Source organism: Furipterus horrens, unplaced genomic scaffold (assembly GCF_987537825.1).
Source record: "Furipterus horrens unplaced genomic scaffold, mFurHor1.1.pri manual_scaffold_11, whole genome shotgun sequence".
Classification (NCBI taxonomy): Eukaryota; Metazoa; Chordata; class Mammalia; order Chiroptera; family Furipteridae; genus Furipterus; species Furipterus horrens.
Window position 1 is genome coordinate 12,027,925 of NW_028327181.1, and position 23,548 is coordinate 12,051,472.

At 49.9% G+C, this 23,548-nt stretch overlaps 2 protein-coding genes across 2 annotated transcripts in view; one reads left to right on the top strand and one right to left on the bottom strand.

The window, feature by feature from the left end:
• SGSM1 (small G protein signaling modulator 1) overlaps positions 1-14,402 on the top strand; it is a 64,952-nt gene extending 50,550 nt beyond the window's left edge. The window contains exons 19-26 of the mRNA XM_090257315.1: positions 422-490; positions 2,100-2,690; positions 4,584-4,708; positions 6,800-6,882; positions 7,417-7,526; positions 8,764-8,860; positions 9,902-10,069; positions 12,323-14,402. Coding sequence (XP_090113441.1) covers positions 422-490; positions 2,100-2,690; positions 4,584-4,708; positions 6,800-6,882; positions 7,417-7,526; positions 8,764-8,860; positions 9,902-10,069; positions 12,323-12,411 — 1,332 coding nt within the window. The 3' untranslated portion in view covers positions 12,412-14,402. The remainder of the gene's footprint in view (positions 1-421; positions 491-2,099; positions 2,691-4,583; positions 4,709-6,799; positions 6,883-7,416; positions 7,527-8,763; positions 8,861-9,901; positions 10,070-12,322) is intronic.
• Positions 14,403-15,284: 882 nt separating this feature from the next.
• On the bottom strand, positions 15,285-23,202 carry LHFPL7 (LHFPL tetraspan subfamily member 7). Its single transcript, XM_090257316.1, has 4 exons — positions 23,099-23,202; positions 18,224-18,440; positions 17,333-17,471; positions 15,285-15,632 (listed from the first exon to the last, which is right to left on the bottom strand). Exons 2-4 carry the CDS (start codon positions 18,422-18,424, stop codon positions 15,370-15,372), a joined length of 603 nt encoding a protein of 200 aa, XP_090113442.1. The 5' UTR covers positions 18,425-18,440; positions 23,099-23,202; the 3' UTR covers positions 15,285-15,369.
• Positions 23,203-23,548: the final 346 nt, after the last annotated feature.

Consider the following 23,548-nt stretch of genomic DNA (forward strand, 5'->3'; position numbering starts at 1 on the left):
CAGGTCACGTGGCCAAGCCTAGCATCAGAGTAGGCAGGAACTAGAAGCAAAAAACACGTATAGAACAAGGGAGTAAGAAAATCGAACCATTCGTACAAGTTACTGTGATTTGAACTAAAACGTTAGCTAGCAGTCTCAAGTACAGAGCAATTAAAGAAGGGGTTACCGGAGTGGAAGGCAGAAGCCCAGAGGCCAGTATGGCCTCCAAGGAGGCTGCAGGGAGCAGGGAGTGAGACCCCCCCACCCTCTGTCATTTTACAGATAGGAACCTGAGGCCTTGAGAGGGGACTTAAGTCAGGAATAGAAATAAAACAGGACTTCCTGACCCTCAGCCCTGCAGCCCCGCCTGAGCTCAGTACAGGGCCCCTGAGCCAGGACAGTGTGGCCTCACACCTGCTCCCCCCGCCTCTTCTCCCCTCAGTCCTCGCAGAGCTGCAGTTCTGGCCCCCAGAACATCCGCCTGCCCAGCGACTCCAGCAGCAGCACTCAGGTGACTTTCCCCAGGCCCCGCTCCCGCCCTGCCCATCCCCTCCCTCCAACCTGCGGTAATGGACTTGGATATCCATCATCTGGGGGTTCCCTTTTGGTTTATTTGTTTTTGCTTTTGTACTAGCGGTAAAGATTGAGTTTTTAATTACACAAGTAACATATGAATCTATTCTCCCTGTGAAAATAATTAAAATGCTGCAGCGAAAGTTAAATTTGGCTTTGCCCATCCCTAGAAATAACATTGCTATCAGTTTGCTGTGTCTCCTCCCAGACCCTCTGTAAGACTTTACAGGCACACAAATACGTAGACGGTAGGTAGACAATATATTGCAGTGTTCGTAGTCTTAAAATGTTTACGTAAACACCGTTATACTTAAATATTGTTCAACAACTTTCCACTTCGTTCACTGAAAAAGGATGTTCATTGAATCTTCCTCAATATTGAAGAGAAACGCCAAGTGCAAAAAAAATGTACATACTATGCCATTGTTTGTGTCAAAAGAAGAAATATTAATATCTGCATGTATTTGCATCTGTTTTCAAAAACAAATGGAAAGATAAACCAAAAACCAGTCAGATGGTTCCCTACAGACGTGAGGTAGGAAAGAAGCCACATTTCCCTGAATATACCTTGTTTTTTAGTTTTGACTTTGGAGTTAGGTAAATTTTTTTTTTTACATAATTTAAATCAGTTTAAGTGAAAGCAATTAAAAAACAGATACATTTGAAACTAGAAGTAAATCAAGTTGGTGACACAGCTGTACGGAGCAGAAACCTTTCAGATGCCTTGGTCTTATCTGGTCTATCCTTGGATGAAATACGCTCAGGGGACAGAAAGAAACACATGTTTTGAGATTTTTATGTATAGTTGACCCAACATGGGGTTTGAATGGTACATGTTCACTTACATGTGGGTTATTTTCAACAAATATGTACAGTACTGTAAACATCTCCTCTTACGGTTTTCTTAAAAACATGTTCATTCTATAGTCTACTTTATTGTAAGAATACAGTGTATAATACATATAACATAAAAATGTGTTAATCAGCTGTTGATATTATTGGTAAGGCTTCAGGTCAGCAGTAAGGTATTAAGTTTGGGGGGAGCCAAAAGTTACATGTGATAGTTTGTGCGAGTGGTCGATCACCCTACCCGACATCGTCAAGGGTCATATGTGTATTGGAGTACTTTTGAAAATTGATCCATAAAAGTCAACCCCATGGATATAAATGTACTCTGTTTAGACTCATCCTTATGTTGTTGACTATATTGTACTTAAATCATGTGCACATAAGTTTATAGGATGAAAGTATTCTCCTTCCATTTAAATTCCGTAGTAATCCCTCCATAGTCAACTGCAATGCTTCCTTGTTTCTTTCTGGATTGTTCTGTGCATTTTAATGCATAGAGATCACTTTTTTATTCTTCACAAGTGGGAGCATGTATTATAGCTTGTTCTGCCCCGCTCCTTTTTACTGACTGTGTAGTATTCCATTACATGCACGTTCCACATTTGAACCAGTCCCCTGTTGATGAATATTTAGGTTACTGCTGGAAGCAGCACCAATGCTCATCTTAGTCCACCTGTCTTTGTGCACCTTGTCTTTAGGTGTTTGAGTCTGTGGACGAAGTGGAGCAGGTGGAGACAGAAGGCAGGTTGGAAGAGAAACAGCCTAAGATCCCCAATGGGAACCTGGTGAATGGCACCTGTTCCCCAGACTCCGGCCATCCTTCCTCCCACAATTTCTCCTCTGGCCTCTCGGAGCACTCAGAGCCCAGCCTGAGTACAGAAGACAGCGTCATGGACGCCCAGCGGAATGCCTCCCTGGTGCTACGACCTGGGGACAGCAGTGTGGACGAAGGGCAGAGCAGCGAGGCCACCACGTCCCGGGATGAGGCTCCTCGTGAGGAGCTGGTCGTGCAGGACAGCCTGGAGAGTGACCTCCTCGCCAATGAGAGCATGGACGAGTTCATGTCCATCCCAGGCAGCATGGATGTGGCTCTGCCTGAGAAGGAGGGCACCCTGCTGGAGGGCTGGGGGGGCGGTGAGGCGGAGAAGCATAGCCAGGGGGACAGTGAGGACAACCTCTCCGAGGAGCCTGAGATGGAGAGTCTCTTCCCTGCCTTGGCTTCCCTGGCCGTGAGCACGTCTGCCAACAACGAGGCATCCCCTGTGTCTTCCAGCGGCGTCACCTACTCCGTAAGTGTCTAGAGTTCTCCCCCACTCACTTTTCTACAGCTGCGGTAGGGAGGGAGTGCACCCCCAAACCTCCATTATCCAGATGACCTCTGGGTCATTGCTTCTTCCCACCACGGAGTGCTCTCTGTGGAAATCCACTCGGGGGAGAAGATGACCTGATACTAAAGAACACGGGCTTTGCAGTCAAACAGCCCTGGGTTCAAAGTGACCAGCTCATATGGGCCACTTTTTCTTTTTGAGCCTCAGTTTCCCAGTCTGTCTTCTGAGTTGTTTTCAAAATGACTGAGTCGCAGCCCCTGTGCCTAGCACAGAGCGAGCACTCAAGCACTAGCAACGTCGGTGAGGAGCATCTTGCCTCACACTCAGGTCTGAGCCAGGGGAGGTTTGCGAACCCCCTGCGTCCATTAAAGGACTTGTTATTTCTGTCAAAGGTACACACGGCGGTAGTAGGAAGGGCCAGATACTCTGTTGAGGCTGGGTACAAACGTGCCACAGGTTGTCTGTCCCAACTGCCCCGGGTGCCCTCCCCACAGGCAAGGGCAGTTACTCTGCCCAGATTATCTGGGGTTTACCCTTGTGTCTGTAAATAACATGCTTGTATTGCTATTTTTTTTATCTTTTTTTAGCTTTTCTTCCATTTTAGACATTATCTGTTGACTGCCAGCTATGGAAGAAGAGCATTTAGTCCTCTTCCTTCCCCACCCCCAGGCCCTTGCACATAAGTGGAACCTTTCCCACTCCCAACCGTGCAATGTCATTGAATGTTACATGTCATATTATGCCGTATATTAGTTAACGACTAATTAGTAGTTTGTCATTATAATAATATAACGTATGCACCATTTTCCCACCTGCGTTTATTTTTTTTCGCCTGTAAAAAATTGTGATTTACTTAAATGTTTTCATTTTCCAGTCTCTGCTTCCTTTTTCTTAGTTTGCTGCATATATATATACATATATATATTGTTAATTCCCCACCCCCAGGCTCTCTGCCCGTTTCCTAAATCTCTTCTGAAACATTCTTGGAACTTTTATCTGTTAAGTTATTTGAGGCCTGGGTGGAAGGTGGATTCCTCGAGAGAGGGCTTTCTTTAGCTTCTTCCTAGAACCCAGGGGTATAACCAACCTGAGGCCGCTTTAAAGTAGATCCTCTGCTCTTCTCAGACTGCCTAGGTAGTGGGATTTGGGTTATCAACTTGCGTAAGTTATAAACCTCATTTGAGTCTGTTAATTATCCAGGGAGATATCTTTTACACTTAATTTGGCTTCCATGATCAAGATGGGCAACTGTCCTTGAGACCCCAGGATGTTAGTTTTTCTGGTTTCCCCTCACTGGGGGGTGGCTCTTTGGGGTCCTGCCTTAATATGGGGAGGTCTCTTACTAGATTGCTTACCTTAAGGAGTGTGGGACCACAACACCCTTAAATCCAAGCTTAAATTTTCCCGTTTTGGCAGGTTCCCTCAAGGCAGAAGCTGGCTTTGGTATTGTCTTGCCTTCTGGGGTTAATGTTCGGTCTTTAAATGCTCTTGTTGTCCTGCCCTGGGTCAAGGCATCAAGCCTGGTGCATTTCCAGAGTTGGACGCCTGTTTAGTTCTTCCATTCTTCTTAACCAGTTTTCAGCAGACAGGGGCCTCCTTCCAGCTGCAGGAGTAACTCTCTCTTAGTGTCTTCATCTATAAGACGGGGAAAATTAAGTCCTCGCTCCTTACAGGTTGTTCTATCCAAAGTGAAAAACAGCAGCAGAAACCACGTCTAACACCGGACTGGCCCGGGGTAGAGGATGTTGTTTCCAGTGAGACGAGGAGAGGGGTAGGAGTTGGGGGAGAACCTAGATGGCCTCTGTGAGGAGTTGGGGTGTAACTGTCCTTCTTATCTCCCCTGCCGGGCGGCAGCCGGAGCTGCTGGACCTGTACACGGTGAACCTGCACCGCATCGAGAAGGACGTGCAGAGGTGTGACCGCAACTACTGGTACTTCACGCCCGGCAACCTGGAGAAGCTGCGCAACATCATGTGCAGGTGGCTGCAGCGGGGGCGGCGCTGGGTCTGTAGGGGCCCCGGTGGGGATGGCAGAGTGATGGCAGGGAGCCCGGTGGGAACTGCAGCCCCTGCGGCTGGCGCCACGCCCCCCTGGGGTCTGACTCCAGCCCCCATGGACAGCAGTACAACCGTCCCAGTAATGATAATAACAAAGGACATTTATTAAGCACTTACTGTACAGCAAGTTCTCTCCTGAGCCCTTTACTAACACCGTCTCGCTTAGTCCTCACAACCAGCCCGTGAGAGAAGCACTGGCTCCCTTCACAGGCCAGGGGTGGAGGTGCAAGGGCCACCGCATTGCTCCGTCTCTCCGCTGGGCAGTGGCTGAGCGGGGACTCATTCCCGCATCTCTCGGCCTCTAGAATCTATGCTTTATTTCTTTAAGCCAAGATCTGGGGCTGCTTATTACTTTTCATTAAAAATCATTCCTTTTGTTTCTGAAAATATGAAAGTAACCCATGCATATTAAAAACCTAAATCAGCCAAGGAAACCAGAAGTTCATAGGTCTAAAGAGAAACTTCTTCCATGTGCCAGTCACCCAGAAGAAGTAACTGCTGCTAACCTATTAGGGAACAATCGTCCAAAGCTATATATATATATAGTATAAAGCATATACTATAGAACAGTTGGTATATTATATGACAGCGGTCCCCAGCCTGGGAGCCACGGACAGGTAGTGGTCCGGGCCTGTTAGGAACTGGGCTGCACAGCAGGAGGTGAGCTTGAATGTAATTGGCTTGAATCATCCTGAAACTATCCCCCCTACCCTGGTCCGTGAAAAATTATCTTCCACAAAACTGGCCCCTGGTGCCAAAAAGGTTGGGGGCTGCTGTTATATGATATATAATATAGTAGCATACATGTTTTAAAGTTTTTACCTACATGGGAGTATACTACAAACTATTTTTCTACAACTTGCTTTTCACGCTCAATAATATACATTCTGGGCCCTTTCCATTCTGTTCTGACTTGGGTTTGCAAAGGACTATGATGGCCCATGGGCTGTTTCAGCCCATCACTTGTTTCTGTAAATAAAGCTTTATTAGAACACAGCCACACCTATTTGTTTGTATATTGTCTACAATTGCTTCTGCAAAGTTGAGTAGTTGAGCCAGAGAACACGTGACCTACAAAGCTGGAAACCTCTCGGAAAAGGTTTTCTAAACTTTGCTCTAACTCATGAATAAGCACCACCTCTTAACTACGCGATCACTGCCTCTCAGAATTTAGTCTAGGAGATTCAAATATAATGTTACATTAAAGTGAAAAAGTGCTTGGGGAGAAGGAAGGATAGACTGATTTTTGCCTGGTTACGGCATCGCGGAAAATCATGGATGGCCTCAGAGAGGTGGTGACATTCACGGTGGACTGTGGCAAAATTAAGAGAAACTGGAGAAACCATTTGGCCTATAGGTTAGAAGCACATACCCTGGGGTGAAGTCATCTGGGTTCAAAATATGCCTCTGTCGATTATTATTAGGCATGTGACTCTGCATGTCACGTATCTCTCTGTGCCTGTGTCCATTTGTGAAATGGGATCCTTTTTTGTAGGATGATGATGAAAATTAAATGATGTAATACATGTGTAGTGGGCTGAATAGAGAGTAAATGCTCATTAAATATTAGCTATCATTTATGGGAATTGCAGACAGGGGAACTGCTAGGGCAAAAGCATAGGGACATGAGTGTGTGCTTTATCTGTACAAAGGTAAATACCTCCGTGTAGCCGGAGAGGAAGACGTGCTGGAAAGTGATGGGTGAGAATGTGAAGAGGGACTGAGAAGAGACTGTAAATGCCTTGTACTCCCAGTTAAGGAGTTTGGGCACTGTCCTGTCACACAGTGGCTGCCTGTGAAGATTTTTGAGCATGCAGGACTTTAGGAAGGTCATCCTGGTCGCTGAGCATGTGATGTTTGAAGAGCGTGAGACTGGGTATGGGGATGCAGGCAGGAGGTGGAGGGCATGGTCCAGCTGAGGGATGAGGGACCGAACCGCAGAGGAGGCAGAGGAGGAGTGGGCTGGAGAGGCAGGATGTGTGTATCTGCACTGAGCCACTGTGTCTCCCGCAGCTACATCTGGCAACACATTGAGATCGGCTATGTCCAGGGCATGTGTGACCTCCTGGCTCCACTGCTGGTCGTTCTGGATGACGGTGAGTATGTTCTCCCTGCTCAAGGGCTGGGGGTGCAGCTTCCTTCTTACTGCAGGGGAGGGTGGTTAACTTCACTCTGTGAGTCCCCTTCCAAGGGGCTCAGAAGACCTGTCTGGTGAACTCATCAAGGTCCTTGTAAAACAAAAAGTCCTCTTGTTCCACCATCAACCAGAATACCCAGGCTACCCTGTGCAGCGTCCAGCACGTGATCTGCAAGGACAGGTACTGCCTGGATCTGCACGTGGCCGCCATCCTTGAGGCCTGTGATGAAGAGGAAGTGGTCCTACCACCAAGAGCTCTTTAGCACCATCCACCCCCCCACCCCAAAGCAATAGGGCTTCAGCCAACTTTCCTCCCTGCAAAATGGTTGACGAGCATGTCTTGAAATAGAATGCACTAGCACTGCATTGTCTGTCTGTTCCTCATTTGTCTGTGGACCTTGAGAACCAGCTTGGGGCCTTAGATCATCCCTCTGGGACCTCCGGTTCCTGGGCAGTAGCGGAGTTGATGGTTTCTCCTGTGCTCTTTCCCTAGAGGCCCTTGCCTTCAGCTGCTTCACGGAGCTCATGAAGAGAATGAACCAGAACTTCCCCCACGGGGGCGCCATGGACACACACTTTGCCAACATGAGGTCACTGATCCAGGTATGATTCAGTCCCATCCAATAACAGAACTTATTCCAACTCAGCCCAATGGACCTCAGGTCAGCGGAATAGCCACGCCTAGTTTAAGTCAACTCAGTAACTCAGCCCTAACTCAGTTCATCAGCTCAACTCATCAGCTGAGTGAGTTGAACTCAAAAACTCTGAATTGAACTGAAAAACTCAGTTCAGCTCAACCTTAACTCAAGAGTTCCAGTCGGTCCTACCAGATTCATTCTCACTGAGTATTTACTCAGACCAGGTACTCTGACCACACAACGAACAACACGCAGCCCTGGCTCTTAAAAGGATGTCTGATTGTATTGGTCCTTTTCCTCTAAGTAATGTTTGGGTATATTTCGTGCTCACAGACACACACAGCTTTATTGAGATGTAATTCATGTACCGTAAAATATACCCTTTTTATATGTACGATTCAGTGGTTTTTAGAATATTTGCAGTTGTGAAGCCATCATCACTACCCAGTTTCTGAATACTTGCATCCTCCCCCAAAGAAACCCCATACCCAGGAACATCAGCCCCTCTCCCCAGCTCCTAGAAACACTAGTCTGTGCAGTACGTTGCTTTGTGTCAAGCTTTTTTCACTTAGCGTAATGTTTTCACAGTTCATCCACAGCGAGCATGCGCCAGTACAGCATTCGTTTTTACGGCTGAATAACATTCCATTGAGTGGGTAGACCACGTTTTGTTTATCCATTCATCTGTTGGTGGACTTTTGGGTTGTTTCCACTTTTTGGCTATTATGAATAACGTTGTACATTCATGTTTAAGTTTTTAAGTGGACATATGTTTTCATTTCTCTTGGGGATACAGCTAGGAGGGGAGTTGCATTCACACCGTTTCACATTCCCACCAGCGACGTGCGAGGATTCCAGTTTCTCTGCCTCCTCACTAACACTTGTCTGCCTTGTTGTTTCTGTTCTAGCCGTCCTTGTGGGTGTGAGGTGGTATCTCCTTAGGGTTTTGACTTGCTTTTTCCTGATGACTCATGACACGGAGTGTTTCTCATGTGCTTATTGGCGATTTGCATATCTGTTTTGCAGAAACGACTGTCAACGTTGAGCTAGGTTGATTTCCACTTAAAATCCTTTGCCCGTTTTCTTTTTAACTTTACCTAGTTGCTAAGGGCTATATGGTGTCCGGTAGGGGGATTTCAGCTGCCCCCTTGGGTCTGGCCTTTTCCCAGGAGGCTGATACCCACCTTTCCTTCCTCTGACAGATCCTGGACTCAGAGCTTTTTGAGCTGATGCATCAGAATGGGGACTACACCCACTTCTACTTCTGCTACCGCTGGTTCCTGTTGGATTTCAAGCGAGGTACGGATTTCAAACTGGGGCCTTGTTCCCTGACTCTTTGTAGCAGAACCTCAGGGGGAAAGATACCACAGAGCAAGAGCTGGTGGAAGAGAGCAGCACCCATGTGTTGAGTTCTGTTATTGGTTCACCTGCCTTATCTTCCAGTGACACCATGGAGCAGGTATTGTTATAGTCCCCATTGTACAGATGAGGAAACTAAGGCTGAGAAAAATCGAATTCAGAGCTAGGAGGAATAGAATCAGGATCTGAGCCCCGCTCTGTCTACCTCCTAAGGCTAGTTCCCTCCCATTCTATTACGCTGTCCATGGAGCATGCCTCACGTGGGACTTAGAAATCATGTATAACACAGTACATTGCTATTGTGCGAATGTGGGGTGATGCCAAGAATAATACCTAACACACATGGAGGTGTTTATTAGTGCCAGGCACAGTGCTGTGCCATGTCTATGTATTATCTCGTTAGTCTTTTACTCCTGTCAGCATCACCCCATGAGAGGTGAGGGGGGAGAGTAACTAGCTCAAGGTCTCCTTGCTAGCAGGTGATGGAGCTAGGGGTCAAACTGAGTCTATTGGACACAAAGAGCCTTGCTCTTAACTATTGCTCTGCTCTATCTCTTCACTAGACCCAGAGGCAGCAGCCACCCTGTGTGCAGCGGGGAGGGGAGATACTGCCCATGGGTGTTACAGGAGGTAGAGGTGGGTACAGGGAGAGAGGGGGACACTGGTCAAGGGGCGGAGCAAAGACAGGTCAGTATTGGTCAAACCTGCACATGCTCAGTTCTTCCACTTGCAGAATGTTGGAGCTAGAAACTTATAACTCACCTTATTTGCTTGGCCTAGTCTACAGATAGGAAAAACGGAGGCTTCTGATGGTCAAATGACAGAGTCCAGGTCTCCCAGCTCCTGGCCTGAGCTCTGTCTGCTGCACCAGGACAGAAGCTCAGAGCGCAGCTGGCCTGGGATTTTCCCAGAGCACGGGCAGCTCCATGAGCTCTGTGGCTCACACCCTCCCTGCGCGTGTGCACGTTGGTGTCTTGGCAGAACTCGTCTACGATGATGTCTTCTCTGTCTGGGAGACCATCTGGGCAGCCAAACACGTCTCGTCCGCCCACTACGTCCTGTTCATCGCTCTGGCTCTGGTGGAGGTCTATCGGGACATCATCCTGGAGAACAACATGGATTTCACAGACATCATCAAGTTCTTTAACGGTACCCACACGACCAGGGCCTCATCTGAGGGGTGTGGGCTTCTAGCGGGCCCCTTTCGGGGGCCTCAGCAGGGATGGAGATTTACTGAGATTGATACACAATGAAGGGGATGGTGGCGGGGGGGTCTGCCCACTCCCTGTGTCTCTTCCCAAATGGATGGGTTGACATCTTGAAATGCTGAGGACATGTTTTTCTCTGGGATCTGCCAGACAGAGCATGGGTGTTGAAATCAAGCTCAGGGCAAACCCTGGCTCCGCCCATGGAGAAGTCACTTCCCCTCTCTGAATATCTGCTTTGTCATCTGTAAAATGGGGTAGCAGTGTCTGCTTCAGAGGATCGACATGTATAGGCAAAGCAGGCAAAGGAAGGCAGCTGAGGTGACATGAAAGGGACAGAGCCTTGGAAATCAGATGGGATGTGGGTTCCGAGTCCAGCTCTGCCCCTCGGGAGGTGGGGTGTCTTGAGCAAGTGACTTCATGCCTCTGGGATTCAGGATTCAGATTCCTAGGGACTAAAAATGATGCTAAGACCTCAATCACAGAGACATCAGGAGAATTAAATAAGGCGAATAAAGCCCATCACGTGATACCTGGCCTATATGAGGGGCCCCACAGCTGGAAGCTGTTGTTACTATTCTTATTTTAATTTTTTTAAACTAAAGAAGGTTTTGGGAAAAAGTAAAAGAAGCAAAAAGCTTTCTGAGACCTTCCCCTGGAAGCATTTTTTATAAATAAACTTTTAATTTAGAATAAGTGTGGATTTACAGAAAAGTTGCAAATAGAATACAAAGTGTTCCTAATACCCTCACCCAGCTACCCCCAACGTTAATGTTCGCTGATCCTAGCACACTTGTCACAGCTAAGAAATTAGCACTGATATGTTACTGGGAACTAAACTACAGACTATTTGATTTCACCTAGTTTTTGTTCCATGTCCTCTTCTGCTCCAGGATCCAACCCAGGAAACCACGTTACATTCAGTAGGTTCGTTTTTAGAAAAGATTTTCCACTCGGACTTTTCCACAGTCCTGTATGTTTTTATGTTACTACCATCACCGAATCCAGTTGTAGCTAGTTTTTTTCCCCACTTAATTGTTTTGAAACTGGCTTCTTAATAATCAGTGTTTAAGACTGCAGAATATGCTTCAAGTGACTGTCTAAAAGTTACCGACCCCCCCTGCCATTGGGCATCTAGGCTGCCATCAGTTTGAGGGTGTGATCGAGAACCCACAGTGACTCCTAACTCACTGTAGAGGCCCTCACACTATTCAGTTCACGGCACTCCAGGCCAGACGTTCCACTAGCACGTCGTGAGTCCAGACTCTGTAGCATTCACCCCGTAACAACCTAGCAGCCATTTGAAAAAATGGTACGTACAACGCAAAAGAAAATAAGATGTTTATTTCATTCTCAAATAAGTGCAGTTCCCAATGGGATGTGTGCCCCTGCTGGGCTTCACCCGGCTTCTTGAACCTTGGAGTCAGGGTGGCCACCGCCACCGCCGCGTCCTGTGCCTGGGCGACCGCACGTGGTGCTTGCTGTGTGTCACAGCAGCCGCTTGCTGAAAACCCGGCTGTGCGAAGCTAGAGAGTCGTGGGCAGGAATGTGAGGTTGTCTGTGAGCTCACGCCCAGGCCCCGCCGATGTGGGTATCGCTGCGTTTCCCTCAACATTTCTGTGAGTTCGGTGGCGTGGGGAGGGGCCTCGGCACCCAGTTCAGGAACCATGGTCTTGCTGCCTTTTCGCTCCACTGACTCCTTTATGATACCACGTCTTCTTCGTGTAGGGTTATTCTGCCCTAAAGTTTTGATCATTTTGTGTGACTTTTGACAAAATTATTATTTTTACTTTCTGTCCTCCCCTCCCCTCCCCTTCTGTTCCTTCCTTCCTTTTATACTTCTGAGCATCTACTATGTGCCCAACACTGCTTTCTTAAAAAGTTCCCAGTCATTGTTTCTGTAGCAAGGGGATGGGAAGACCTAACACTTTTAAGCATACACCGAACCAACATCATCTCCTTTGATTTCACAGTAATTTTGTCAAGTAGGTACTGTTACAACCCCCATTTTACAGATGAGAAAACTGAGGCCCAGGGGTGCTGGCCTTCCCCAAGGGCTGTGCTTCCAGGGCCCCTCTGGGGATGATGCCAGATAACAATGATGGGGACACCCTTCAGACTCCTCCAGGAGCGGGTAGTGTGCCTTGTGGGTGGACACAAAGGGAGGCTCATGAGGTGTCGCCTTCTGCTCTTTCAGAAATGGCCGAGCGACACAACACCAAGCAGGTGCTGAAGCTGGCCCGGGACCTCGTGTACAAGGTGCAGACTCTGATTGAGAACAAGTGAGGGCGTCGGCTGAGCCTCCACCTGCCTGTCCTCCCCACTCTTCCTCCCGGCCGCCCCGGGAGCGAGGTCCTGGTGTCTGTTCACAAGCGTGGACTTCTGTGCAAAGAGAAACTGCCCGACATTGGCCGCCAGGCAGATGGGGTCACAGGGTGGTCCTTTGAGTTCAGCCTTACGTTTTCCTGTTTGACCAAAGATTGCCCATGTCTGGATTTCTCCTTTGCAGGAGTTGTTGGTGGATGGGGCGAACATCTTTGTTCGAGGTCTCCAGAGTGGTCTCCCCTCTCTTGTTTCCCCCATCCCTGCAAACTGTCTGGTCACATGAGTCTTGGGGATGGAATTGTTTTAGAAGTTGGTGTAGGAGATGTCTCTGAGGCTACTTCTATGCTCTGAGAGGGGCCTTTGGCGATGTTCCAGAGCACGGCTGGAAGTGGGCTTGGAGCAGGGTTTCTGCACCTCAGCACTATTGACATTTGGGCCGGTCATTCTTTTGGGGCAGGTGGGGGCGTCCTATGCATTGTCGGGAGTAGAGCAGCACCCCTGGCCTTCACCGGCTAGGTGGCACTAGCACCCTCCTCCCGCCCCAGGGGTGACAACCCAGATATTGCCAGATGTCCTCATTTGGGACCTCCTGGCTTGGAGGAGGGTCTGCCAATGTACCTCCCAGCCCCTTCCCTTTCTGCCTAAGCTACCTGTGTCCTGAGGCTCCCTCCCATTTAGGAAAAGCACACGGGAGCCCTGCACACCTCTCCCCGGGAGGCTGGGGGTGCCGTTTGTCGTATTCTCTCTCTTTTCTCCTCCGTTTCACCCCAGAAGAGACGACTTTTCTTCTTGTCAAGAAAGGTGTTTTCGGAATTGGAGAAGTATCTGCAGGCATGAGACAGTCAGAGGCTCTTCTGCGTCTGGCCCGAGCCTCCTGGGCGGGGCAGAACCCTCATCCCCTTCCCCGCCCCCTGGCAAAGACCTTGCCTCTCCTTCCACACGTTGGCTCTGGTGCTCCAGAAGCTCGGAACGCGTGTGTTGGTGAAAGCCATGTGGTCAGGGAGGCCAGCTTTTCCCCAAGTGCCCTTGCTCACTCAGGACGGAGGAGGAAGACAGAGGTCAGCCAGGGTGGATGTGTGTGTGTTTTCCATGGCAACTAGGCCTGGAAACGGTCCCCGCCACGTCTTCTCACAAAGGGTCGCCAACTCACAAACAGCTCCTGGGTTAGGTGGTTCACCTGCCCGCCTGTGCTTCAGGAAAGCAGTCCTGCCCACTCTGTTCCGAGGATGCACCGGAATCGGGAGACGCAGCGTCGGGCAGGAACTGCAGGTTGGGCCGTGGCGAGGGGAGGAGACACGTAAAGCACATGGGGCGCTCGCACGGGGGAGCGTTAGTCCTGCAACCCTGAGCGAACCAGGACCCGAGAAATCCCTGCCCTGCGTGCTGGCGAGGGCTCTGCCGCCATTGCAGCACCTGCCGCCATGTCTGAATCCCCACCTTCCTTCCCCCAGATGGCGCCGCTTGGGCAGGACGGGCGAGGCCCAGGTGGCCCTTGCTTCTGAAGACTGCACACCTTCTCACCCTGGTCCCCGAGCTTCCTTAGATGGGAAGAAACGTGCAGAAGGCCCCTCCAGAGAAAAGTGTATCTGCCACATAGCTGTTCTTTACAGGGGATGTAATGTTAGCAAGACCCAGGTCCTGGATCTTCTGATTCTTATTTTTTGACAGACTAGTCACAGTATAGCACAAGATTTCCCTTCTGCCTTCTCTTGTGGTGTTGCAGAGAATCGTCCGTGGTCGTGGTTCAGAATAACTCCTATTTATTCAGCTTCCTGCGCTGCTTCAGGTCGCGTGTGCTGTGTGCCCTTGTGTCCTGGCGTCGGCTGTGTGGGAGTCGTTCTGTCTTCGGAGTGCCCTCCTCTTCTCAGTGTTACCAGCATATCTCGTACCTGTTTACTGAAAAGTTATGTCTCTAAGGAGAGAAAATATATATAAACAGAGAAACGTGTGAATCTGAGTCGTTTTTGTTTCTGTGTTTGGGGGAACTTTCTTGATTTGGAAGAAAGAAATGTTTGTTTCTGGGACTCTGTCCTCCCACTCCTGCTGCAGTGACTCATGCCTGGGTGGGGACAGAGTCTCACAGCAGCTGCCTGGTCTTTCCCCACAGAGTTCAGGGCAGAGGGATCGCTTCTCACCCCTGTATCTTCGCTGTTTCCAAGAGTAGTGCTGCATAATAAACCACCCCAAATTCAGTGGCTGAAAATAGATAGATATTTAGCTTGTGATTCTCTGTGTCAACAACATGGGCTGTGCTCAGCTGGGAGGTTCTTCTGGTCCCGGCTGGACGTCTTCGTGTGTCCGAATCAGCTGATGGCCAGCTGGGTAACGTGGCTCCTGACGCTTGACTGGCTGTGGGCTGGGGCCATGGGGGAGGCTCGGCCAAGGGTCCTCCTACAGGCAAGCCCAGGCTTGTTTTCATGGCCGCGGTAGCAGGGTCCAAGGGAGCAAGCAGAAGTGTGCAAGGCCTCAGGAGGCCTAGGCTTGGAATTGGCATGAAGTCATTTCTACCATATTCTCTCCATCAGAATAAGGCTCATGGCTGAGCTCCGAGTCAGAGAATGGGGAAACAGACTCCCCACTTGATGGGAGGCTTTGAAAAGAGGTACGGATACAGGAAGGGAAATTGTTGAGGCCATTTTGCAAACAGTGTTCACCATGTACCTCAGTCATGCACAAGAGGGGTCCCCAGATGGGGATGATTTCCTAGTGACCTCAGTTTCCCCGAGTTCCCATCATAACAACCAGATGAGGCAGGTAGTATTTCAGCCCCCATTTTCCAGAAGAACACACTGAGGTACAGAGAGGTGAAGTGGCTTGCCTGAGGTCACAAGGAAGTAGCAGAGCGGGGATTTGAGTACGGGCGTGTGGTAATTTCACATCGCTGTCATAGGGGCTCTTTTTGCTCCTCCTGGGAAAATTTTATTTTCTCACTTCTGGCATAACGATGATTTTCTCAGTGTCGCCGGAGAAGAGGATGGTCCTGCCCCGTCCTTGGGTCGCGCGGGGCCGCCTGATCACGGGCAGGATGCTGGCCAGGATTGCGTTGAGGATGGCGGTCACGTAGCCCCAGCCCAGCTGGCACCGTCCACTGCGGTACACAGAGGAGGTTCCGCAGGCTTCCTTGGCAAATGGGGAGGCCAGGCTGACGGGGAAGACCAGCAGGCCCGCCACGGTGCTGGTTGCTGGAGACAGCAAGAAGGAAAACCAGGGTGTCGGTCAGGGGGCTCCGGGCTCATTTTCCATCCCAAGACTCACCGACTTACCCACCTTCCTGTCCACCCACCCAGCCATTCACTTAACTTATCAGCTCATCTATCCTTAAAAATTTCTGTTTATTAAAGTATAGTTCACATTTAATATGTTTGTTTCAGGTGTACAACATAGTGATTTGACATGTATGTACTTTATGATGTGATCGCCACAGTAAGACTAGTAACCATCTGTCACCATGCGAAGTTAATATCATAATAATTCATCTTTATCCACCTATCACTCAACTACCCTTGCACCTTATCCATCCACTCAGCTGTATTCTAATCAACTCACTCGCTTCATCCCTCTACCTGCCTGTCCACCTGCTCATTCAGATGCCCATCCCTTGCCGCCCATTTAGCCACCTGTCCCCCATAACCGTCCATCAACCCCCATCTTTCATTCATCCAACCATGTTCCAGTCGACCCATTTTCTTATCCATCCATCCACTGATATATCCATCATCCATCTCTCAGTTCATCCGCTCAGCCACCCACTCATTCACTCATTCACCAACCCACTGTTCATTCATGGAAACCATTCGAGGTGCTGTGGTGGGCACTGATGATACTAAAGAGACGGACCCCTGCCCTTAGGCACTCCCAGAGCAGGAGCATCACATGCACCCTCCGCCTCCCTTGCTGCTGCTCAGCCACACTGGTCTGCCTGCAGTTCCCGGCACGTGCCTTGCTCTCTTGTCTGCATGCCTTTGACCCTGGTGTTCCCGTTACCTGAAATGCCCTTCTGCATCTGGCTAACTCCCAGGTGTTAATGAAGTGGGGAAGCAAGAGGAGAAGATCTGAGAACAGAGAATTCCAGGCAGAGGGGACAAGCTTGGTGCCTAGGAGCAACTGAAAGCAAGCCAGGGTGGCTGGAGCATGCTGAGCCTGGCAGAGAGGGAAGAGAGGAGGTTGGAGAGAGAAGGGGGGTTGGGTCAGGTGGAGCCTCCGAGGCCACCGTAAGGCGTTTGGATTTTGCTCTGAGTGGAACAGGAAGCCAGTGAAGGGTGGATAAACCTGAGTAGCAGGATCTGATCTCAGCTTTCACAGGACCCATTTGGCCAGGGTGTGCCAAACAGATGCTAAGGGGCAAAGGTGGCAGCAGGGAGACACGAGGTGGTATTGTTCCAGCCCAGGAGAGAGATGGTAGGGAATGAACTGGGAGAGGCTCGCCATCAAGGCCTGGGCTGGGCCATCCAGAGACTGAGCGGGAATTGGAGAAAAGCAACCCTTCAGGGCACATGCAACCTTGCAGCCTCACAGCTTGGGGGGGGGGGGGCATAGGCTCAATTTCAGCATATCAGCCTGCAGCTGGGCACCCTGCCCGACTGTGTGTGGTGGTCCAGGTAAAGATGCACAGTGGATGGATAGGAAAGGAGTAAAGGGGGGCAGACTATTAGGACTGGGTTCAGCTAAGGGCAGGTGAGGGTGATGTTAAAGATATCATTTCCTCCCTCCCCCCATTTCTGGCTTGCTACAGGACCAGGAATAGTCTACAATCCTAGGGTTTATCTCTGATATTTGACCCAGGAGGCCAGACTCTGCTCACAGGTTTGTTTTTTTCTTTCATTCATCATTCATTCACTCCACAAACATGTCTGCAGTGCTTACTCTGTGACAGTGGATTTACCTGCAGCTGCCTGCAGCCCCAGCATTCTGCCACTGCCCCTCCTTGGGCACAGCTCCCTGGGGGCCAGGGCCCAGGACAGGAGGAGAATTGCACTTAAGGCCAGCAGGAGCCAGCCTCCAAGCAGAAGCGCAGCTGAGACCTTCCGGGAAGAGAGAGGAGAGGGCGTTGAGTGGGGTGGGGGCAGGAGATGCTTCCTCTGCTTATTGACCAACCGCTGAGTTCTGGGAACCCCATGAGGTCTGGGCTATTACTGTCCCCGTGTTACATGAAAACAAACAGAGGTCTGAGGAGATAGAGTCATCTGCCTTGGGTGCACCACTGAATGAGTCGTAAAGCCAGAATTAAGATCTAGATCTACAACCACCATACCCTTCCTGTATTGACAACCTGATATATGGTGGGATCACCAGGAGAGGCACCTTTGTAATTATGACTAGTTTTGAAGGCTGTATAATTTCCCTTAGAGGTATTGGACTGGGAGTCCTGACCCATTGTCCCCATTGTCAAATTTGGTAACGTGCATCATTAACAGAGACTTCCAACACCTTAGCAGTGCTGACAGGGTGGCCAGGTAGGTGTGTGCAGATCATCCTAGATTTGTGTATTGATTACAGTAATTCTCCATCAGATGGCACTATAGTGTCCTGATGAAGGGGCAACTTCTCTAAATGTGTACAAAGGTGCTATATGGGTTGACAGCTGCTTTTAGAATCATCCTGGGTGTTAGGTAAAATGCAAATAGCCAGACCCCGCCCCACTTCTCCAGAGTCAGAGGTTCAGGTTGGGTTTGGGAGGGATTAGGGGTGGGGGTGCAGAACTTGGCCTTGTTTTGCTCTCGTGGGTTTGATAGTGCCCCCGAGGTCCCAGTGAATTGATGAGCTGAGGACTCACCTTCCAGGCAAAGTCAGGAATATCATCCAGGGACCTGAAGGTCCCACAGCTCTGGTTCCAGCTTTCACCCTGAGGCCAGGAGCAGTAGGTGACGATGCCGAAGGAGAAGACGGGGTTCTGGAACCAGGCAGGGGAGATGAGGCTAAGGGCCGAGATGCACGTGAGGGAGAGTCCCAGAGCTGCCCACACGCTGGCCCCCATCACGAGTGTCAGTGACCTGGGGGTCACCAAGCAAGGTTAGTGGCGGAGACTTCCAGGGCAAGGAGAGAAACGGGGGCTTCAGAGGCGTCCCTAACCCTCTTAGTTAGCCCAGGTCATCAGCCTCTCTGACCTTGTGGTGCAGCAGGAGATGTGAACAGCTGGTGTAGAGAAGGGTTTTGCCCTAATGGGCTCTGGGAGTGGAAACCCCAAACCTTGGAATAATCGTACCCTGCCTTGTACATCATCATCAGTGCTCCATGCACAGCCCCTCTCAGTTCTGTTTCTTTCTTTCCCTCGTTTGTTCATGCAGTCATTCTTTCTACCCAGCAGGCCTTGCACTATTCAAAAAGGACTGCTCATACCCAGAGGGGGCACCTTTCTAAATCACACAGAGATGCTGTGTTTCTAGCAACCACCCTGCCCATGAACTCCTGCCAGTTAGCGACCATTTTAGTCATTTAATGCGCATCATTTTGTTTGGAGGTATTTTTGCAAAATCGGTATCGATCAGTATGCACGTACTTTTCATTTAAGTAAATGGCATGATTTTCTATGTTGCATTACTGCTTGGGGCACGAAGCATCATGTCTTTAGGGTCAATCCATGTGCTTGTGTGTATGCCTGTTCCCTTTGTCATGATTTGAATTCCCTAAGGCAGATCCTGAGACCAGGGTTTGGATGTAAGTAGTTTACTGGGGAGGAGGAGGTGAGACAGGAGGAGAAGGCAGCCAGTTAAAAGTGTTATGAAGCCAGCTGTCCTTGTGGGACACCTGGAGCTTTTAAGAGTTGGGGGACAAGCAGCACCTCGGAGTTATCCCTCCCGAGAGCCGAGGGAGCTGTGGTCCTTGCACACCAGCTCCTGTTGGCCATTGGGCAATGTCCCCGGCAGTGGGCCGCAGCAGTGCGGGGGCCAGATAGGCTCCAGCAGGAATAGAAAATCCACAGGCAATAAAATGCAGCGCGGGTGACAGAAGTCCGCTGATGTGCAGTGGTGTGATAAGGACGAGAAATAAAGAGCAAGACCTTGACCGAACCTGCCGCACTGTCACCGACAGCTGCCACGTGGTATTCCATGGCACGCACCCTCCACATGTCACTGCTGCAGGGCAGGGGGCCTCCTGTTCCCTCTACTGAGCAGCTCTGCCATGAACATCCGGGGCTTGGACTTATGCAGGAACGTCCCTGGGGTGTACACTTTGGAACATACTCGCTGTCTCAGAGGGCATGTCCCTGTCTACTGAATGAGAAATCCTGGGTCCCTCTCCAGGATGGCTGTACCAATGCACATTCTCTCTAGTAATAACAGCCACTACTGTCCACACACCATCACACGCCAGGGAATTAACACACATCACACACAACTCATTGGCTCCATGGTTCCTCGGCCGCAAGCCCAGAGGACTGGAGTGAGCTCATCTTTGTTGGCCGGAGGAGAGGCCCCTCTTGGCCTGTGGGTCTGCTGGGCCACACAGCTACCCAGAGGGTAGGGGCTATGTCCTTCTGTTCTACGAAGGAGGACACCGAGGCTCAGAGAGGTATGGGCGACTGAATTCAAGGACACAGGGGGTGGGCTGGGGACTCATATGCAGGCCCGGGAGCGGTCCCTTCATGAGTGACCTAAGGTGATGATCCTAATAGTTATCATGCACCATCCACCTGCTGTGGGGCGGGCACTATTGTAAGTGACTTCTTGGAGAAGCGAAGGGACTTGCCCAGGGTCTTACAGCTAAGATGTGGAACACTAGTACTTTAACCCAGATCTGTCTACACTTAAACCTGTGCCCTTAGGTATATTATTTCCTCGTCTCCTTCCTCGGTTTCATTCAGCCCCAATCTTTAGTCTTCCTGCTGTCCTCCTCTCCCCAGCTCTTGGTTCCCTTCCCAGGCAGGGCTGAATATTTGTCCCTTTTGGCTCAGGGGCAGCTGCTACCTTCGTGAGGCCAAGAAAGCTCTTCTGGGCTGGTGATGTCATCTTCTACCAAAGAATTTCATTTCCACTGCTCGAAGACCACCCCCCAGCGCGTCTCTGAAAGTCCCAGGAACGAACCAGTGTCCCAACTGTTTACATCGCAATTAACGATGTTCTCACTTTGGGGAGGCATACAGGTTTGGAGACCAGAGAGAGTCCATTTCTGGCTCTCATAGGTATCGGCTGTGTGAGCCTCAGAGCCTCGGTTCGTTCACCTGTAAACCAAGCCTTGTACTGTACCTGTCTCCTGGGTTCTTGAGAGGATTAAATGAGAATGTGTAGGAGGTGCTTTGTGAAGTGCCCTGCACACAGTAGTTCCCCAATAAATCATAACAGTGGTGGTGATGGTGGTGACCATGGTAGTGGTGATGGTTATAGTGGTGATGGTGGTGGTGATTATTTGATTATTTGTAGTTTTGTTTTACATGCCTTTTATTTTTGCTTCCTCATACCAGTTGGGATTAACAGATGAAAACCAAAATGGAGACCCAGAGAGGTTATGTGACTTGCCCATGATCCCCTGGATAATCAGGGGAAAATGGAATAGAAGCCAGTACTCCTGCCCCAGAAGAAGAACCCCATCCTCCCGCAGCCATATCCCTACATCTGCTTTTCCCCAAGCAGAAGGGTGGGGAGGAAGGGAAGGACCCCAGTGATGGACGGGGAACTGAAAACGAGCAAAGAGGACAGGGAGAGTGAGATTATAGAGTGCAAACTGTTCAAAGGGGAGGTGAGACCCCACTAATTCACCAACACTTCACCCCTTGGAGTCCCCTCAACCCCTCCCTGAAGGGGTGGGCATGACACCCTTCCACACACACACACGCGCGTGCACGCACAACCTCTCAAACACACATCAACAAATACAAAGGGTTTATGACATAACCTAGCACTGCAAGGGCCTCTGGAGAATAACTGCTCTCAAGTTTTCCAGATGAAGAATGTGGATGCCACGGTGCCTCAGGTGGCCCTTGGGGGAGATACTCAGGTGGCACCTGGACACAGCCTTCAATGTCACTCAATCATAAAATGCCGGGAATTATTTAGTTCTCTATCCCCTTCACTCTCTCTCTCCACGTCAAAGACAAAGTCTCTGCTGAAGCTGGTTGGTCTTAAAACCTCCCAAGCATTTGTCAGGCTCTCCCTTTAAAAAAGACAGGGAGCCTTGAGCAAGCAGTCAGTGAGAGTCTGAGGATGCAGTTGGATTTCCTTGTATTTACAGTGGTGGTTCTGTTTCATGTCTTGGTATGGTACTGGCTGTACAACTAAAATTCATTTTAACGAAAAAGTGAGTCAGTGTAAAGGTTTGCCTACATAATAAAGAGGCAGGAAGGTGGTATGCCCACGCTGTCATTGCTAGCCAGAAGTGAGCCCAGATGGTCTGAGCCTACCCAAGGGCACCCAAGGTCAAAAGCAGCTGAGCTGCCAGCGCAGCCAAGGGCACCTACACAGCAGACTTCCCAGATCCAGTCCTTTTCAACCTTGGTTTCACTTTGGGACGCTAAGCCTGGCCGGTGATTTAAACATGGCAGGACTCCTGGGCTCGGAAGCCAGCCATTCATTCTACCATTTCCCAGCTGTGTGACTGGGCCTACTTGTCCCATTTCTCTGGGCCTCAGTTTCTCCATCTGTGAAAGCAGATTAGAAATCCCAAGGGGCAGGTGGCATTGAGTTCAATCACTGAGCAGAGTGATGTTGTAGAAAGAAGCAGACAGACCACACCCTCCCCTTCCCAGTGCTATGACCTTGGGGATGTCACCTCAGCTCTCTGAAAAATGGGGGTGGGGTTGTTGTGAAGGTTAAAGGGGATAAAATCACATGTGTGTTGCCGGAGGAGGGAGAGATAAACCTGGGCAGATAGGTCAGGGTTACATGGCATAGACTTTTTATTCCCAGGATTAAAATAACCTCATGGCTTCTAACCAGCAAGTGAAACGTGGCCCTTTGAATGAAGGAAGATGGGTTTTATCCCTTCCTCCACCAAAATCGGCCTCTCCTTGGGGTTTGGCAGGATCCCAAGGGGTGTAATTCCAGCCAGGAAGCTGGGGAGCCCAGAGCTGACTGAGGCCCGTGATTTTGCGTCTCTCTGGCTGCCCCAGTGGCTCTGCGGGCGTTTCTGACCTTGAAAGGAGTTTTGTTCTCTAGATAATGTGCTCAGTGTCACCTGGGAAAATCACGCTGACTGTCCAGGTGCCCAGAAAGCTAAATGAGGCATTATAACCCAAAACCACATCCGGCCAGGCCCCAATTAGCTGGAATCCAGCTAAAGGGAGCTTGCAACGGACTGCAGATTTTCTCCTCCAGTTCAGCATTAACTGTGACTGGTGGCCAACGGTTCTTGAGCACTCACCGAGCGCCACGCTAAACACCCGGAGTACCTGGTTTCATATAAGCCTCATGGCCACTGGGTGGTGAGTCCTATAACCATAGTTCCCATTTCACCGATGACAAAAATGAAGGTTAATGTTACACCTGCCAGAGTGAGGGGTGGACTAGGGGCTTAAACTCAGGGAATCAGGCTTCTGACTGGGCCCTAAGCCCGAAGTGATGTTAAATTCAAACACCCTAGACGTTTCCTGGGGTGCATGGGTAGTCACCCCTCCTGCCACTGCAGCCTCACACACACAATAGTGAATATGGCCCCTGGTTAGTACTTTCCTCTCCCCCCCTCCTGACCTCTAAATTTAAACTCCTTCCAGACTCACCACACTGCAGGTCAGGAGCCTCTAACGTGGTCTCTTCTGCTCAGGCTCCCATGTTAGATATAAGTCTATGACCTCGTAAGATGTCCCTTCCCTTTGAAGGAAACGGTGAGCAAAGCCCAGGTGTGTGATAAGCTGTGTGTGTGCGCACATATTTCTTCCCAGTTCCTTAAGTCAACAAGTTGGGCAAAGAGGGAAAAGCCAGTCCCAACCACGATGGGTGAGGGAGTGGTGTTCCCTGGGTAGGAGAAGGCATGAATAGGGATTACCGAGCTACAATTAAACCCCAGGTGTTGACCTTCTTGCCACCGTGCTCTCTACCTTTCTGCCTGGGAACAGATTTGCGTATTTCTCTAGCTCCAGAAGATCTTCGCTGCGGGCTGTGAATGTCCAAAAAGTTAGGGGCACTGGCTGTGAAACAAATCTTTATCCCAGCATTCAGTGTGAGACTTG